Source organism: Zosterops lateralis, assembly GCF_965231275.1.
Source record: "Zosterops lateralis genome assembly, chromosome: 3".
NCBI lineage: Eukaryota > Metazoa > Chordata > Aves > Passeriformes > Zosteropidae > Zosterops > Zosterops lateralis.
This window is the reverse complement of record NC_139764.1, coordinates 103,215,148-103,231,919: the sequence shown is the minus strand read 5'-3', so window position 1 is coordinate 103,231,919 and position 16,772 is coordinate 103,215,148. Positions and strand designations below refer to the sequence as shown.

At 43.1% G+C, this 16,772-nt stretch overlaps 2 protein-coding genes across 2 annotated transcripts; both read left to right on the top strand.

The window, feature by feature from the left end:
- Window positions 1–234: 234 nt before the first annotated feature.
- LOC310907767 (cytosolic 5'-nucleotidase 1B-like) lies at window positions 235–6,572 on the top strand (the record flags this gene model as incomplete). The annotated part of the gene is made up of 6 exons (XM_083858235.1): window positions 235–363; window positions 449–616; window positions 3,218–3,347; window positions 3,831–3,953; window positions 4,539–4,723; window positions 5,723–6,572. 6 exons carry the CDS (start codon window positions 235–237, stop codon window positions 6,059–6,061), a joined length of 1,074 nt encoding a protein of 357 aa, XP_083714361.1. The 3' UTR covers window positions 6,062–6,572.
- Window positions 6,573–11,385: 4,813 nt separating this feature from the next.
- On the top strand, window positions 11,386–16,569 carry LOC310907768 (retinol dehydrogenase 14-like; the record flags this gene model as incomplete). The annotated part of the gene is made up of 2 exons (XM_083858236.1): window positions 11,386–11,733; window positions 14,649–16,569. The coding sequence occupies 2 exons, from the start codon at window positions 11,386–11,388 to the stop codon at window positions 15,264–15,266; spliced, it is 966 nt and encodes a 321-aa protein (XP_083714362.1). The 3' UTR covers window positions 15,267–16,569.
- Between the last annotated feature and the right edge of the window lie 203 nt (window positions 16,570–16,772).

Genomic DNA, 16,772 nt, shown 5'->3' with positions numbered 1-16,772 from the left:
ACCCCGCGGGCGGGATGCGCCTCGGGCTGTGCGGGGCGGGGGTCGCGCCCTCGCTGGTCGGGGCCGGGGCCGCTCCGCTCTAGGGGACGGCCAGAGCGCTCCGGGCGGTGTCCCCGGTCGTGCACAGCGCCAGGGAGAGGCAGCGCCCGTGCCTTCCCCGCCCGGCCAGGGCGGGGCAGGGGGGCGGCCGCTGCCGCCGCTTCCCGCTCGTCCCCGGCGGCCCCGCCAGGAGCCATGAGCGGCTCCGGCCCGGAGCAGCCGCAGCCCGGCCCGGCGGCGGAGGACCCGCAGCAGGAGGCCGAGCAAGACTGGGCGGCGGCCAAGGCTTTCTACGACAATGTGGTTACCCAGAGGGTCCGGCCGGTGAGTGCGGGGGGCCGGGGCTCGGGGGGAGGCTGGGGCTGGGCCCGGGGGCCGGGGCCGGCTTTACCCTGCGCTCGCTCCGCAGCCCAAGCCCCAGAACGCCATCACCGTGGCCGTGTCCTCCCGAGCGCTCTTCAACCTGGTGGAGGAGCGGAAAATCTACGAAGAGCACGGGCTGGAGAAGTACGTGGAGTACCAGCAGAACAACGAGAACGTCATCCTCAAGCCCGGACCTGCGTTCTACTTCGTCAAGGTATCCGGGAGGGGCCCGGGGCGGGCGGTCCGGCGGGGCGGGAGAAGCGTGTGGGGTCCGGCGGGGCGCGGAGGATGCTGCGAGGCCAAATTTCGGGAAGAGGAGGAGCCCGAAACCTCCTTCAGCGGAGATAATCCTGCCTCGGGGAGATGTGTTTGGGAGTTGCTCTCCCGACGCCGAGCCGGTCGCGGCGGGGCGGCCCGGGAGCATCTCCCGCATCTCTGCGCGCCCCGGCCCCGCCGCCACCGCTGCTCTCCCCTCTCCCGCTCCCTGTCCTCCCCCTGCCCTCCCCTCCCGCCGGCACTAATGCCGAACGCCTGCGGCACAGCACGTACTGCTCGCGTCACCGGCACCGGCTGGTACCCTCAGCATCCCGGTTTGCATCCCGGATCGCAGCATCACATCCCAGGGGCGGGTAAGGAGCGCCCTGCTTTTTCCGCTGACATGGGGCATATGAAACACCTTTCCTTTTAAGACCATTTCAGTCAAGATAGGCCCCAAGTTGCTTAAAGTTTGTCACAACCTCCTCCTCCTCCCCAAAACCACCCAAAACAAACCAACTCACTTCCCCTCTCCCCTCAAAAAGCAAACAAACAAAAACCCTAAACAAAAACAGTGTTGATTTTAATTTCTTTTTATCAACTTTAATTTTTCATTGCTTTTCTTGTCACCCTGGAAATTGTTCTTGAGGATCAGCAAAAGAAATAGACTCGCTACTTCTGAGTCAGGGTTTAAGAAAAGCTGACATGAAATATTTTGCTTTCATTGCATGAGGAAAGAGAAATGGCCAAGGAAAACAGCCTGCAGCATGGGAAGCAAGTAAAATTACAGAAAAGTGAAAAAAAAAACCCTGAAAATACATGTTTTTGAAGAGCACATGTTTTAGTAGGACTGAAAAGCACTGTCTACACAGTTAATTTTATGTCCATTGAGAATTGTTTGATGAGCTTTACCACAACACTTTTAGAAAAATATTGAAATCATAATTAGAAATCATACTTGCTGACATCAGAGTTGTGACAGAACATTTCAGGTTTTAAAAGTAGATTTTCATTACTTTAGTCTCAGGAATTTAAAACATTTTCTTCATTCATCACTTCATGAACATACAAGTGGAAAATTGCTTATGTCAATACTCATGCTGCTGTAAATATAACATGTATAATGTATAAGTCATAAGTTATAATATAACCTATGTCAATACCCCCATGCTGCTGTAAACATAGCATAGCTATTAGTAGCATTAATGGCACAAGCACTGTAAAGGTGTTTCTAACATAAAAGTGTGGCCATAAAATAATTTACTGTGTACACCAGTGAGGGCAGACTGACTTGGGAATTTACTGCATCTTTTCCTATATGTAGCAGCCCTGCTAACACAGTTTTTAAGATTACAGTTCAGTGTCAGATTTACTTAGAATATAAGCAAGATTTGACTCTTTAACTGCTCATACTTTGGAAATCAGAGCTGTTAGTTATGCCCAGCTAAATGTACCTTGACCTCTGTTCCCTTCTGATCTGCTATTTTTGTTTGAATTCTTTATATTGCTTAGTCACAGGAATCACTAGGCTAGAGAATTGTGGCTTTGTTGAGTCATCCTTTCTACTTGGAGACAAAGAAAGAAGGAAAGAAATAATACATTTTTCTTTGGATTCCCTTATTGAAATGTTTTTGATATTAACTTAAAAGTGTTATATCGCATACTTGTAGCACCTAAGATTTGTAATCACAGGCCAGGGTGTCCTTAGACTGTAAAGTATAAAGACACTGGGCAAAAAAATTGAATCCCCTCCTCCACTCACCCTTATTCTCTAATAATTTAAGAAATTGCCAGTGTAGAAGAATATGAACAGTAGAAGTGAGTTATGACCCCATACTAAGATTTTTTTTAGGCCTTATACTGGGCTCTAACTTAGAATTTTCCTAAGCACAGTCCCACATAGCTTTTAAAAGTGAGATTTCCAGAATTTAATTATGAAGTCCATGTTTTAGTTCTGAACAACTGGCTTGACTTTTTAAAGCACCTTAATAAAAATCACTCTTATCTTGCATTCATTTGATGATTCATTATTGATTTTGTTGCTCTAATCCCAAAGAATTCCATTCAAGGGTCAAGATGAAGTTCTAAATAGGAGAACAGATGGATACAGAGATAGATGAGCAGATGAAAGGTCAAGGAAATGAGAATGCCAGACTGTGGATATAACATGTTGGCCAATTATCTTTGAAGATATCTCAAATCTAAATCTGTCTCATTCATTGCTGCAATTAGAAATTCAAGCTAATCATGTTGACAGGATGTGATTTTGTACTCATTACTTAAGGATGGTCTTTGACACCTGATGACTCGAACTGTGTCAGTAAATCAGCAAATTCCACATCTCAAAAAAAAAAAAAAAAATTACTTGCTTCCTTTCAAATGTACTCAGTCAAATGGTTACCGAGGGCAGCAAAGCAGAAAGGAGTAAAAGAAGTTCAGCAAGTTAAACTAGCAGATATTTTACACTCTCCTTCAAGACAATCCTATCACTGAAACTACAGTGACTAAGAAATGAAGCACACTCCATTTGTCTGTTGACTTCCACATTTTCCACCTGCAGGCCCTGGAGCATGTCAATGCCCGGCTTCTTGAGCTGTACCCTGATGATGAAGAGCGGTTTGATATTGTCCTGATGACTAATAACCATGCCCAAGTGGGAGTGAGGCTCATAAACAGCATCAATCACTATGGTAAATAAAATAATTACAGATGTGCAGAATTGCCAGCTGTTACATCATAATATGAATTAATTTTATTCTTCCTCTTCTGAGTTTGGGGAAAGCAGCTTCTTTGATATTTATTCTTGGGTGCCAGCATAAGTGAAATGCTATTAGATGGAATTTGGTCCAGTGCTCTAGATTTGTCAGGTGTGAACCATAACTTCTGAGAAGTCCTTAAACATTTTGATATTTGGTATCTATGCTCCCTACACATTCATCTTCACAGCAGTTACTCTCCTGTCTTAGAGGGATTTTTCCCCCTAAATTCTCAATGAGGATGGGCTGATCAAACATTGTAATTGTTTGAAGTTGTGTAACTTATTGAAATTACAATGAACATGTTTTCTTTTTTTTCAGTTTACTGTAAGCTAGGCTAGTGTACCTTTTCAGTGGTTCCTTTCACAGGTATGTAGTGTCAAGGCAGAGCCACACCTTGTGCTGTTCTTACTTTAGGCTTAACAATTGAACGTTTCTGTATGACGGGAGGAGAGAGCCCCGTTGGTTACCTGACTGCGTACCTCACAAACCTGTACCTCTCAGCAGATTCTGACAAAGTGCAGGAAGCTATAGAAGCAGGTTTGAATTGACTTTCTTTTGCTATCTGTTGATATCTTTTGTTATCTGTTGAGCTTGTTCAAAAATTATATATTGTTTGTCTTTCACAGAAAGTAGTGCTGCTTCATCAAATGGAGAAAGTCGCCACTTTGTATTCTCCCCTTTGTACACCTGTGTCTTCTCCCCTTCAAAAAGAAACAAGACTCCCACTTCTATAAAACTTCTGTTTGAATAGTGTTGTCTTTTTGATACAACTTTAAAAAGCAACTTCTGTGTCCTATAAGGAGTTAAAAAGTAACAAATACTTTGATTGAGTAGCATCCTTGGGATTTCCTGCTTTTTTCTCCTTGCTACACAGCTTGAGGACCATTTTTTATGTAGTGTTACATGAAAGTGGAAGGAAGCATGTCCAAGAAGTTTTGGCAGTGGGACAGCTGCCATGCATTTGTGCTACAGAACAGCCATCTCTAATTAGCTTTTAACTGTTTCTAATTAGCTCACCAACTATAACGGTCACCACCAATAAGTTGTTGGGACTAAACTGCTGATGGTTTCATGACTGACTTTGCAGGACATGCTAACTTGGGGTCTCTGATCTATTCTCAGGCATCGCATCAGCTACGATGTTCACAGCCAACAAAGATGTTGTGTACTCTGATACACAGCTGAGGGTGGCTTTTGATGGAGATGCTGTTATCTTTTCTGATGAATCAGAACAGATTTTCAAAGAGCAAGGATTAGATAGATTTTTTGAACATGAACAGCTGAATGAAAATAAGCCTCTTGCACAGGTTTGTATTTCTTGAGTTTCTTGTTTAAAGGGAGTTTCCAAATCTCTAATGACTCATTGCTGCTGTATTTCTCCAGGTTTCCCAGTGTTGACGTGTTCTTTGTGAAAGCTGATGGCCCTATTTATTTTATTTTTTGAGGATAATCTTTAAAATGTATATGTCACATAAAAGAGGTGACTATTGCCATCCTTGTACCAGGCCACCATTGCAGTCCTCTTTCATTTCTCTGAGAGAACTGCATATGTAAGACAGTGACTTACAAGTTGTCTTTTAATAGTATCATTAGAAAAAAAAATGTTAGTACTGATTTCCTTGATATTTTTTATCAGACTGTAGGTAATGTTAATTTCAAATACTGAGATATTATGGTCATTAAATATCTGCTTATTCCCAAGCAGAACTATGCCATTTGTCTAAAAACACAAATATTTTAACATTAGCTTAAACTGAAAGACTAATTCTGTTATAATTAAAAATAGTAGAAATTTAGCATAAATGCTTTATTTATGAAAGTACTGGACAGTGCAATATATTGCAATTTGAACAAAACTGTCATATGTTTCTATTAATTGGAGTGAAATATAGTCATTAGTCTGGAAAAAGTTAATTGATGGCTTTGTAATTAGGTCTTCTACTGTTTTTTTGTGCAGGAAAAAGAATTACAGCTCATGGGCCATTGTATAAAGAGTTCAATGTTTTCAATGAAAATTTTATTAAAGACTATATTTAAGTTAATATTGTGAGAGATCTTTAAGCCTTAGTGAGAATTATTTTCCTACTGATCCTACCATATAGTGTTACAGTTTTAACTTTTTTCTAATGTATGAGTTCCTAGTGAGAGTACTGACCTATTTGGAGATGTCACATGGAGAATTTGCAGAGTGGCACAGCATTAGGAAAAGGAATTCTGAGTGTAACTGTCGGCTTGCAAGAAAGCAAAAGAATGATTTGGGGAACTGTGGCCATATAATACATATGCTTCTGGTATTTCATACTCAGGGTCCTTTGAAGGGTTTTCTGGAAGACCTGGGAAAACTCCAGAAGAAGTTCTATGCAAGAAATGAACGATTAAATTGTCCTATAAGGACCTACCTGGTCACAGCCAGAAGTGCAGCGAGCTCTGGAGCCAGAGTGCTGAAGACTCTGCGTAGCTGGGGCCTGGAGATTGATGAGGCACTTTTCCTAGCAGGAGCACCTAAAGGACCAATCCTGGTGAAAATTCGCCCTCATATTTTCTTTGATGACCAGATGTACCACATCGAAGGAGCACAGAAATTGGGCACCACAGCTGCACATGTCCCCTATGGCATTGCTCAGAAGTACAGCAAATCTAAATGACTGGAGGGTGCCAGTAAGGATAAGGTTCTTAACTCAGCCAGCCTCTAATCTACCAATAGTTACATCAGAAAACCTCTACATTTGTGTATTGTGAGCACTGTGTTTAAGGATTTAACTTCTGGCTAGAACAGCATTTAAAGGAAGTATTTTTAATATTGGTAAGTTTTTAATAGAGTTATTTTAATATAAATCTTAAAAAGCTTAGATTTTTTTACCTGTCCGTATCTAACACTGGTTTTGGAATTAGGAGATTTGTACTGTTTTTATAGCTTGAGACACATTCTGAGAGACAGAACAGTTATATTTTATCTAAAACACTGTTGACATATTATTTATAAGAAAATTTATGCTGCAATGCTGGTTCTTGACAGTTATTTCTGAAGTTCCCAAAAGCACAGTTTACATGTAACTGTTTACCTGTTTGCTGGTTAAATATGTGTTCAGTAGATCTGTCACCACATAGTTTTGGCTTCTAGTAAAATATTAGTGATTGTTTTCTTATCTTAATAAAGCTGGCTTTACAGAACATTGTCATTTCTCTATGTAGAGCTTTTAGCATAATTTCCTACGCAGAGTTTGTGTAATCAGAATGTTCCTGATGTTTAGAACCAGAAGTGACCACTTTCAGTAAAATCTGAGAGGTCTCACCTTGACCTGCATACTTCATAGAGCTGGATAGAAGGCTGAAGCTTTAATGCACACCTTCATAGCAACAGATAATCTACCTGGAAATAATGCTGGAATGTTGGTGGAACTACTTTCTCCTTAACTAGATTCCCTTAGGATTTACAGCTGTTCTGTGATCTGCATGAACTCAGTTTGGCAATTTCCAATGAGTTTCCATGAGACAGGTGCCTGTTGCTACGTGACTTCATATTTACACCATAGGTCTGTTCTCTCTCTTTTATGCTGAATTCCTGTATTTCATTGTTATCCATGTAACTAAGTGATATCCAAATGACACCACTAACATCTGTCAGGTGGTGTTTGTTCTCTTTCTCTCCCTAGTGGAACAACTGTCCTCTTTTATTATTTATTGTTGTCATATATTCATACCAGAAGAAACCAAACCAAAAGAATGTGGGGGTAGAAATGGTTCCTGGTAGAAATGGGGGTAGAAATCTGTGGTTCCTGGGGGAATTCAGCCCAGAATCTCGTGTTAGCGTCTGAAACTTTGGTCTCCTCTGTCCAAATGAACTGTCCTGTTATTGCACAAAGCTCCACTGCATCACTTATGGTTTCCCTCCCAGGAACATAGGCAATCATTTTAATGATCTGGGTCCAAGCCACAAAGTTCTTTGGAAGCAAAGGCAAAAGCCTTGATCCTGCATGAGACACGAATAGAGACCATGGAAGGGTTTTCAGGTGTTCACACCAGTATGTGATGTTGATGGGATGCACTGCAGATTTCTGGTGTACTTGGAGCTTCGTATGTGCTGAAGGCTTGGTGCCCAAAACGTATCATGTTTCCCAGCCCAGCCAGGAGGTGAGGAAGACATGAATTAACTGAGACCTGGTCATTGTCTGCCAGGATGGGATAGAGTTACCTCACCAAATGGAGATTATGAAAAATGTTATTAGCAGATGTTTTTATGTGAGAGCTCAGAGTCCACAAGGAATTCAAAAATGTTCCTTAGCTGTGGAATATAAATTGTGTGTGTACTTTTACCACAAAAGCATGGCTGCAAATTTCAGAAAGACCAGTCCTGCCTTTTTGAAGCAGAACATGTATCAGCTGTTTTTCATCCATGCATTGTTAGAGCTGTAGAGGTTGGGTGCAGGAAAGAAAACCAGCATTTGACTCTCACTGAACAATTACATCTTGATAATGAAAAGGTTAATGGGATCCTTAATCTCTATAGGAATGCAGAGGTGAGTCTCATACCTGACAGAGTAAGCACGCAAATCAGTGAATAAATTGGAAGCTGAGTCATGTGGTCAATTATATTTACCTTTATTTCCAATGAACCATCCACCTACAGCAAGAATGAAACCTACTGGCCAGGACACAGGAGCTTCCAAGTCTTTTTTTGATCTGTGCACACACAGTCCTAGGGGAGTCCCTCTCGCAGTGTCCTCCTGACAGCACTAAGGCACGTGTGAAAAGTGTTTGCAAATTTACATAGTAGAACTTGCATGAAGTTTTACTATGTAAATTTACATTGAAGTCACAGAATTCAAATTGACACTAAAGTTCAGAAGCTGATGTTAAGGCTCACAATCAATTTTCCTAAATTAGTTGAGCAACACGCCCTTAGATGTTTGACATCATACACTGTCTTTTAATTGTCAGGCAACTGTCCCAGGCTCGATGGCTGCTTCTCTGCACACCCAGCTGGCAGCATGATGTGGGAGTGGAGCCTCACTAGTTCATGCAAGTACCTTCCAGACTAATCTGGATGTTTGGGGAGAATCAGGCTTGCCAAGCAGCCTCTGCCTGTTAAAATTATTTTCTTCTGCTCCAAGGCACAGCTTAGCTAGTGGACCGAAATAATCTTTTTCAAGAAAATTCTATGAAGTGGGATGGGAGCTGAGGGAAAGTTTTCCATTTTTGTAGACATAGAAGAGAATTGTCTCTTAATAGCATTCCAGTCCACAAAACAAAACAAACAAGCAAACAACAACAACCACAAAACTCAACAAAAAATGTCTTGCTTCTCACGCTCATCAGGCTACCATGAGTTTATGCCCTCGTAACCCTAAGCCAGTCACAGTTAAAACAACAGAAATATTTTTCAGTCAGGGAACAAAGAGAACTGTCCTTTATCAACCTGTTTACAACACTGGAAGACAGACTCATGAAAAAGAAACTGTCATCCTAGACAAAATCTGGAAGAGGATTAATAATAACAGAGGTGAATTCTGTGTGGAAATGGAACTCTGTCAGGGAAATCCAGTTCTTGTTCCCTTAGCTTCCAGGTTCCTGCACCATGTAAGAATCCAGGAAAATACAGTAAGACAAATGGGAATGTCTCCAACTGCTACCAATCCCTCTGGACAAAAATGTAAAAAATCAGATTCTGAAGGTGACCAGATTTTTGTTTGTCTGTTTTTTTTACAGAACATATTCTCAGAGCATGTTAGATATTTCCCACCACTTGCCAAGACATCATAAACCCATGTTCCCAGTTCCTTTCCATCCTTAACCTTTCAATTTCCAGGCTAGCATGTCATCTGGAGGAGCCAAAATAAAAAGTATTTCAGATCAAAAAATTGGAGATAGTCATCATCACATGCCTTCCAACATGCATTCTGGACTGTGATCTGTTCTGAGGATCCAGAATCCATGCTGGAATGCAGGCTCTGGGATTCAGAGGATCCTACATCCTGAGGAGGAAACCTCAGGCTCCTCTGCCCAATCCTGTAAGCTGCACTGGCCTGCAGGATTGCTAAACACAACCTTGAGTGCAATAGAGGGGAACAGAAATCTGTGGAGCAGATCAGTGTCAGAAGAAATAATTTCCAGTTACCATGCTGAGTATCTGGGACCCAAATCTAGATGCACACATCATTCCTGCCTACATGAACAGTTTCTGATCCCCATGAGCCCCTGAGCACAAAGCTCCTTGCACTGAAGGCTGGACTGACATTGACAAACACAGGCAGCACCCTCAAGGCAGTGCCCTCTCCAACACATCTGCAGCCTTCTAAGCAGGGGCATCAGAGATGACTGCCAGAGCCCTCCTCACAGCCAGGTGATGAACAGTAGATTCTTTAGCTCTCACCAGGAGGATTTCTTACAGAATGAAACTGTTCCTCTAACAAGGCGTTTCCTGGTTCTCCTATTTTGACATCTCATTGGCAACTGCTCTTCCTTCCTCATGGTTGTTGACTGGGTGTGGCTGCAGCACCCCCAGTACGATTTACTATGAGAAGAACAAATACGAGAACACCCCAACATGTTTCTTACACCACGTTATGGATGTCCAAATCTGTTTCATATGAAGATCCAATGGGGTGGCCTGGCTAAAACACCCTTTGGTGTAACCACTCCACAATGGAGTGAAGGGCCAAGAGTGTTTTCTGTGGTGAAGACAAAGACAGAAGTCTGTCAAAAAATCCAGTGTTTAGACGTGGTGCTGCTTCTACAGCCCTTAAACTGCCTGAGAAGTGCAAGAGACAATCAGAAAAGACATGATAAGGGTACTTCCAGAAGAATCTGCTGTTTCTGCTGCTGTAACATGAGCTGAGGTCAGCCTCAGAACAGACTGCAGCCATGTGACAGCCTGCAGGTAGCACCAACATGGGACAGTTAAGTTATGGGACAGCTTGTTACTGCAAATGGTTGTCATGTCCAGACAAGCCACAAGAAACCTGATTAAAGGCTCATGCATTTCCTGGTGGGTTTCTCAGTCATTTCCCCAAACGTGCTGGGTCTTGACCCAGGACAGACATTCTCCTTATCAGCTAAGTCAAGCTTGTTTCTTGTCTCCCCCCACACAATATTGTCTCCCTGTACTCTATTCCCCTGCATGTTGGCCCTAAGTCCTCATTGCAAATTTCTCTTAATCTATGTTGCTCTGTCCTCTTTGACTCTATCTTACCCCTAAATCTGCACTGAACTACTGAACTCTTGCACTTTCTTTTTCTGCTGTTGTTAAACAAATTTTTTTTTTTATCTTACATTGCTCTTGATCAAAATTCGGATACCTTTTAATTCTCTCTTTCTACATTTCACTACTGACTCCTCCATGGCTACTGTGGAAAAGACTTTGAGTGGGGGAACTGCAGTGGCCACTCCTGACTCCCGGAATGGGTTCATGTTTGCCCTGGTCGGGATCAAGGTCTGGGATCAGTAGCAGTGTCTGGAAACATGCCATGAAGTCGATGGCTGAAAACAGATTTTGGGTTAAGGATTCAAAACAAAGTTGGCAGAGCCGAGGGGCCGCCAGCTAAAGAGGTTCAATCAGCCCCCAACTTGTGCTGGCACTTGGGGTTATTCTCCACCAGGTGCAGCCCGCTATACCTGCCGCTGTAAAACCCCGTTAGGTTTCTCTCTGCCCAACGCTGTGGCGGTCGCGGAGAAGGGCAGCAGAGCCCTCAGGTGTCGCAGCCATACCCCGTCCGGTCCGGTCAGCGCCGTGCGGCGGGCTCACGGCCCGGCCCGGCACAGCGGGGACATCGCCCGACTCGGCGGGGACACGGCCCGGCCCAGCACAGCGGGCACACCGCCCGGCACAGCGGGCTCACGGCCCGGCCCTGCACTACCCGCACACCGCCCGGCGCAGCCCACACACCGCCCGGCACAGCGCGCAGGCTCCCGGGCCGCCCCGGGACCACAAGCCCCATCAGGCCCCGCGCGGCGCGGCCCGGCCCGGCCCGGCATGGCGGCGGCGCTGCCGGCGCTGTTGCTGGGCGCGGGGCTGCTGGCGGCCGCCTGGCGCTGGCTGCGGGGCGCGGCGCGGCCCGTGCGCGGGGGCTCCATGCGGGGCAAGACCGTCATCATCACCGGCGCCAACAGCGGGCTGGGCCGGGCGGCGGCGGCCGAGCTGCTGCGGATGCGGGCCCGGGTCATCATGGGCTGCCGCGACCGGGCGCGGGCCGAGCGGGCGGCCCGAGAGATCCGGGCCGAGGTGGGCGAGCGGGAGGACGGCGCGGGCGAGCTGGTGGTCCGCGAGCTGGACCTGGCCTCGCTCCGCTCCGTGCGCGCCTTCTGCCACCGCGTCCTGCAGGTAGGGCCGGGCCCGCGGGTCCCCGCGCTCCGTGCTGTGCCCGGGTTTGTGTGGGCTGGCGAGGCTGTTCCTCCTGCCGGCAGCGCTCCGCGGGCTGGGGAAGTCCTGAGGTCACCGCAGGGTTTGGGAGGAGGGTGTAAGCGAATTGGCTGTAAATTAGCTTCTGGAAGTATAAACTTCGTGATAGTTTGGTCTGTTTTGGTTTAAAATATTCTAGATCTGTTCTGGGAAAGAAATGCTTGTTTTGTGTGCGAGAGAAATGATTTTTCTTTCTTTCTCTCTGAATTAACTAGCTTCACCTTTGTTGGTTTAAATTAGTGTTACTGCTCAGCTTTGCCACCAGAAAAATAAAAGTTGACAGGTGCACTGCTGACATGCTCCAGACAGCCTTCTGCTGCCTCTTTAGGTTGCACCTCCCCAAGGGTTTAAATCTCTCACACACCACCAGCAGAATAGACATTTTTAAATACATAAAGCTTTTATAGATTCCCCGAAAACCTGAGTTTAGTGAGAATGGGGACATCCAGTTGCTTTGCCTGACTGAAATGCCACTAGATCTGTAGAGCAGAGGGAAGCACTGTTGGAGGCATTACTTCATTCCCACGAAAAGCATCTTTTGGGACTTTGATCTCACCACATCTAGCTACTTAAGTCATGAGACATGAAGTCATGAGAAGCTAGGCTTAGTAAGTTCTGCTGCTGCTCAGAGATGTGCTTGTTAAGTACTTAAAAGATGCTCAGGCCCTGTTGTAGGAGGGAAGAAAACAGGGACTGTATTGCATTATTTTCAAACTGCTTTTCTAAAAGTTAAGTGTCAAGTTTAAAGTTCTCTAGTGGGACACTTTGTAGTCTATATATGTATTAAATCCTATGATAAGGTCTAAACTTGCTTCCATGTTGTGGGAAAACCTGCATACATGAAAGGATATAAAATATGTGTAATTAGGACACACACACACAAAAAAAAAAAAAAAGAGACATAATGTTTAACTTTTAAGAATTTTATCTTTTGTAGTACAAAGTATCAGAGTGGCTCTTAAGTGAGAAATAGATGAAGGAAAAGAGAGTGTGCTATCTTCAGAATATTGCTGATGCCTACATTATAACTTGAATGCACCTGAGTTACAAGGGATGCAAGCTTAAGAGATACTTTGAAGGGCTTTTCCACCCAAGTTTATGTTATTTACCTTCCCTATCTATGAGACGTTTTTGGAGCTGTGATTTTGGGATTTGTTTGGGAGTTGTTGTGGTTTTTTGTTTGACATAAAGAATATGTAAACATTGGTAGAGATGGAGACAATGCACTCCCACTGCTTAGCCCTATTTGTAGGAACTTTACATGAAGGAAAGTGATTATATCTCTCACTCCTTAGGCTCACTGAAAAAAAAATAAAAGATTGAGACGTTGAAGGGTTCTGTGGGAAAATGGAGAAGGTGAAAGTGAGCTTAGAGGCTGCAAGGAATAGCACTGCCCATCAAAGCAATGTTTTGTGCACTCTGCTGCACCTGGTTGTAGTAGCTGCCTGCTTGGCATTGATCACATCACTCTAGGTTATTACCTGTAGGAATTTCACAGAATAGCACATGTGGGGGTCTTGCTTCTTGAAGTGCTAAGTCTTGCAAAATAAATTCTCCAGTCAGATGTTTTTCTCTGCAGAAGAAAGATCACTTCAGTGAGCAGACCTTCTTCACTCCTGTCCTGATTTAGTGATAGTGACTGAGCTTTGTGTCCCTTTGGGTGAAGTTGAGTTTGGTGCTCTTTGGATCACGCCTTTGGCACCCCATTATGTGAAACACTGAGCAGCCACAAGTTCCATGGAAATCAGTCTAAGATTGAAGTACTTGAAGTTTTGAGTGATCGGATGCCAGCACCTTTAACTGAAAGCCAAGTGCAGATTTGGGGTTTGCTCTTTGTACCTTTGCTGCTAATGGTAGTGAAATAAAAGGGAAATGGTGCAGAATTCATTTATGAGGTTCTCTATTTTTATCATCAAAATGGTCCAAGATTGTCTCTGCTTGTCTTCCAGTCCCTGCATTGGGTTTAAAGAATTAAAAGCAATGAAAATTCCCAATGCTATTAGAGAAAATTACTACCTTGCCTCTGATTCATACAAGCATAAATTGTGCTTTCACAGTCTTTTGTCAGAGGTAGGTAAGAGTGTTGAATTCAGAGCTTAGTTATGTATTTATGCAGCTTACTTTATTTTTTTTTTTAATTACAGTTTTGACTAAATTGGAGAGCTCTTAAGTTTTGAGTGGATTCTGGAGCATGAAGTGCATGATGCATATATCTAAATTATCGATGCCACCTCTCTGTTAATTACTTACATTTTCTGATCCTGGAGAGTGTAGCATGCATTTGAGTCTGATTTTTACTAACCTGAACCAGAATACTGATCAAATCTCGTGTGCCAAGCACCTCATAGAGCCTCTGTTCCTTAGTTCTTGAGTAGAACTATTGGTCTCAAATTATGTGAAACATGAGTGTTAGTTTTCTATGAGTCCTGCTCCATAGTTCTCACCCTTAAGCAGAGTGATGTGTACTGGTTTTAAAGTAAGACAAGTTTAACATAATGAAAACATTATTTAGCAGAATTTTTCATATCATCTCAATGAGATGATGGCTCTACAGTGTAATGGTTCTTCCTCAGCCCTGAGGTTAATTCCTTGTGCTAACACCTTTGCAGGTATTTGCATCCTGCTGGGGTCAAATGCACAGTTTAGTGGTAGTTCAACTTAAGGGTGTTGGTTTTTTTTCCCCCAGAAATGCTTTAAGAGAATGTCAGAAAGTTAGAATTCAGAGAACTAGAAATGAAATTATTTCTTTTTTAATGATGCCTAATGAGAAATTGAAGCATAATAATGTTTTACATGGGAGTTCTAAAACAGAAACTTTTTTTCTTTCCTCTTTAAAGGAAGAGTCAAGGCTGGATGTTCTGATAAATAATGCAGGGATATTCCAGTGTCCGTACATGAAGACAGAGGATGGTTTTGAGATGCAATTTGGTGTAAACCACTTGGGCCACTTCTTGCTCACCAACCTTCTTCTGGGCCTCCTCAAAAATTCTGCCCCGAGCAGGATTGTTGTAGTGTCCTCAAAGCTTTACAAATATGGAGAGATCAACTTTGAAGACTTGAACAGTGAAATAAGCTACAATAAAAGCTTTTGTTACAGCCGCAGTAAACTGGCCAACATATTATTTGCCAGGGAGCTGGCCCGTCGGTTGGAAGGGACAGGAGTCACCGTCAACTCCCTCCATCCCGGGATTGTCAGAACAAATCTAGGCAGACATGTGAATATTCCTTTGCTGGCCAAACCTCTATTCAACTTGGTGTCCTGGGCTTTCTTCAAAACGCCTCTGGAAGGAGCCCAGACATCCATTTATTTGGCGTCTTCTCCTGACGTCGAAGGCGTGTCAGGAAAGTATTTTGGAGACTGCAAAGAGGAAGAACTTCTGCCCAAAGCCATGGATGACTTGGTTGCAAGAAAATTGTGGGATATCAGTGAAGTGATGGTTGGCTTACTGAAGTAAGTGTCAGGGTGTGACTGCAGAAAAGAATGCAGATAGCTATGCAGTGCATTTTGGCAACAGTGAAATTCTCACTTTAAATGCTGTGGGAATACAGTGTATTTTGCTCAGTAAGTATGAAATGAGAGAGTGATTTGTGTTGGAACTCTGTTTTGAAATGAAAGACAATCTTCAATAGACACAGATATTCAGAAAAAAAACTGAAATAAAATTTGTGGGTGTGAATATAATTTCTGCTTAGAAACTCATATTTAACAAATAAAAATTAAGCAGAAATGTGTTTTGCAATATATACGCATATTTGTCATTACTTGTAGTCTGGCTGGACAGTGCAGGGTACTGATGGTGAAACACTTCTGTAAAAAATTATTTGAAAATAAGTCTTAATAATAGTCATCTTTTTTTGAGCCATCACAATGACAAATGGAATAAAGAGTTTTTCCTGATATCTTGCACTGTAATTGTTGAGGCCTCTGAGTGCCTTTCAAAGGCTTGTCAGCCCCATGGTTCAGTGAACAAAATTGTTGAGCCATGTGCAGTTTTTCTGTGAAGCACAAAGTCAGCTATTTTTACTGATGTTGCTGCTTTTCAGCTTGTAAGTACACTTGGTTATGCAAGCTGTATTTTTGTTTTCATGTATGTTGAACTTGCTGTTTTGTGAAACCTTGGGTTTCATTAAAAGGGTAGTTGCAAAATGTGTAATGGTCTTGATAGGGCTTTGCATGGCATGAACTGTGTAAGACCTCATGCAAATTAGACCGAAGAGAATAAGCTGCTCAGTGTGTTTGGCTTGACTGGTGGCACTTTAACTCAGTAATGAGGTTCCATAAATGTCTCATACAGCTGACTGAATATTCTTTAATAAAATCTTTTAAAAAGAAGACATAGCATTCATTCTTTTATTGTGGGAGATCTGTCAGAAACCGGCAGCCTTGATAGAGTACCCAGTACTTGATAGAGTACTCTATCATCTCTCAAAGCAGGAGATGAACCCATGTGTTGGTTTAGGGAGCCTGTGGTGTGGGGTTGGTAGAAATAGAATGGGTTCCAATGAAATTCATGAGCATTGTGTGAGTCTGTACTGATTTTTTTTTTTTTTAATTCATATAACTTATGATTTCATATTGACATTTATGCCTTTTTGTTTTGGTCTACATTATTAAAAAGTTCTAGAAGTTAGGATATATAATATAAATATGAAAGATGGTTTAAATGATCTATATTACTGTTACTCAAAGAATCAATAATAAATGATGGATCAAAGGATCAAAGATCAATAATAAATTATGTATTCAATATTTCCTTAGTTATAAATACATCAGTTCTGCACTTCAGGTGGTGACCTACTAAATTTTTAAAATTCATTCTCTGATTGTTTACTCTGACTCTCGGCCTACTTTAGCTTTTGCACAGTGTGCAAAAGTGGACTTGATCTTGCCTTCCTGTTCCCCAGCAAGAGTCTGTACTGGGTAAGTGATTTGGGTGGGGCGGAAAGCAGCATTCCAGAAA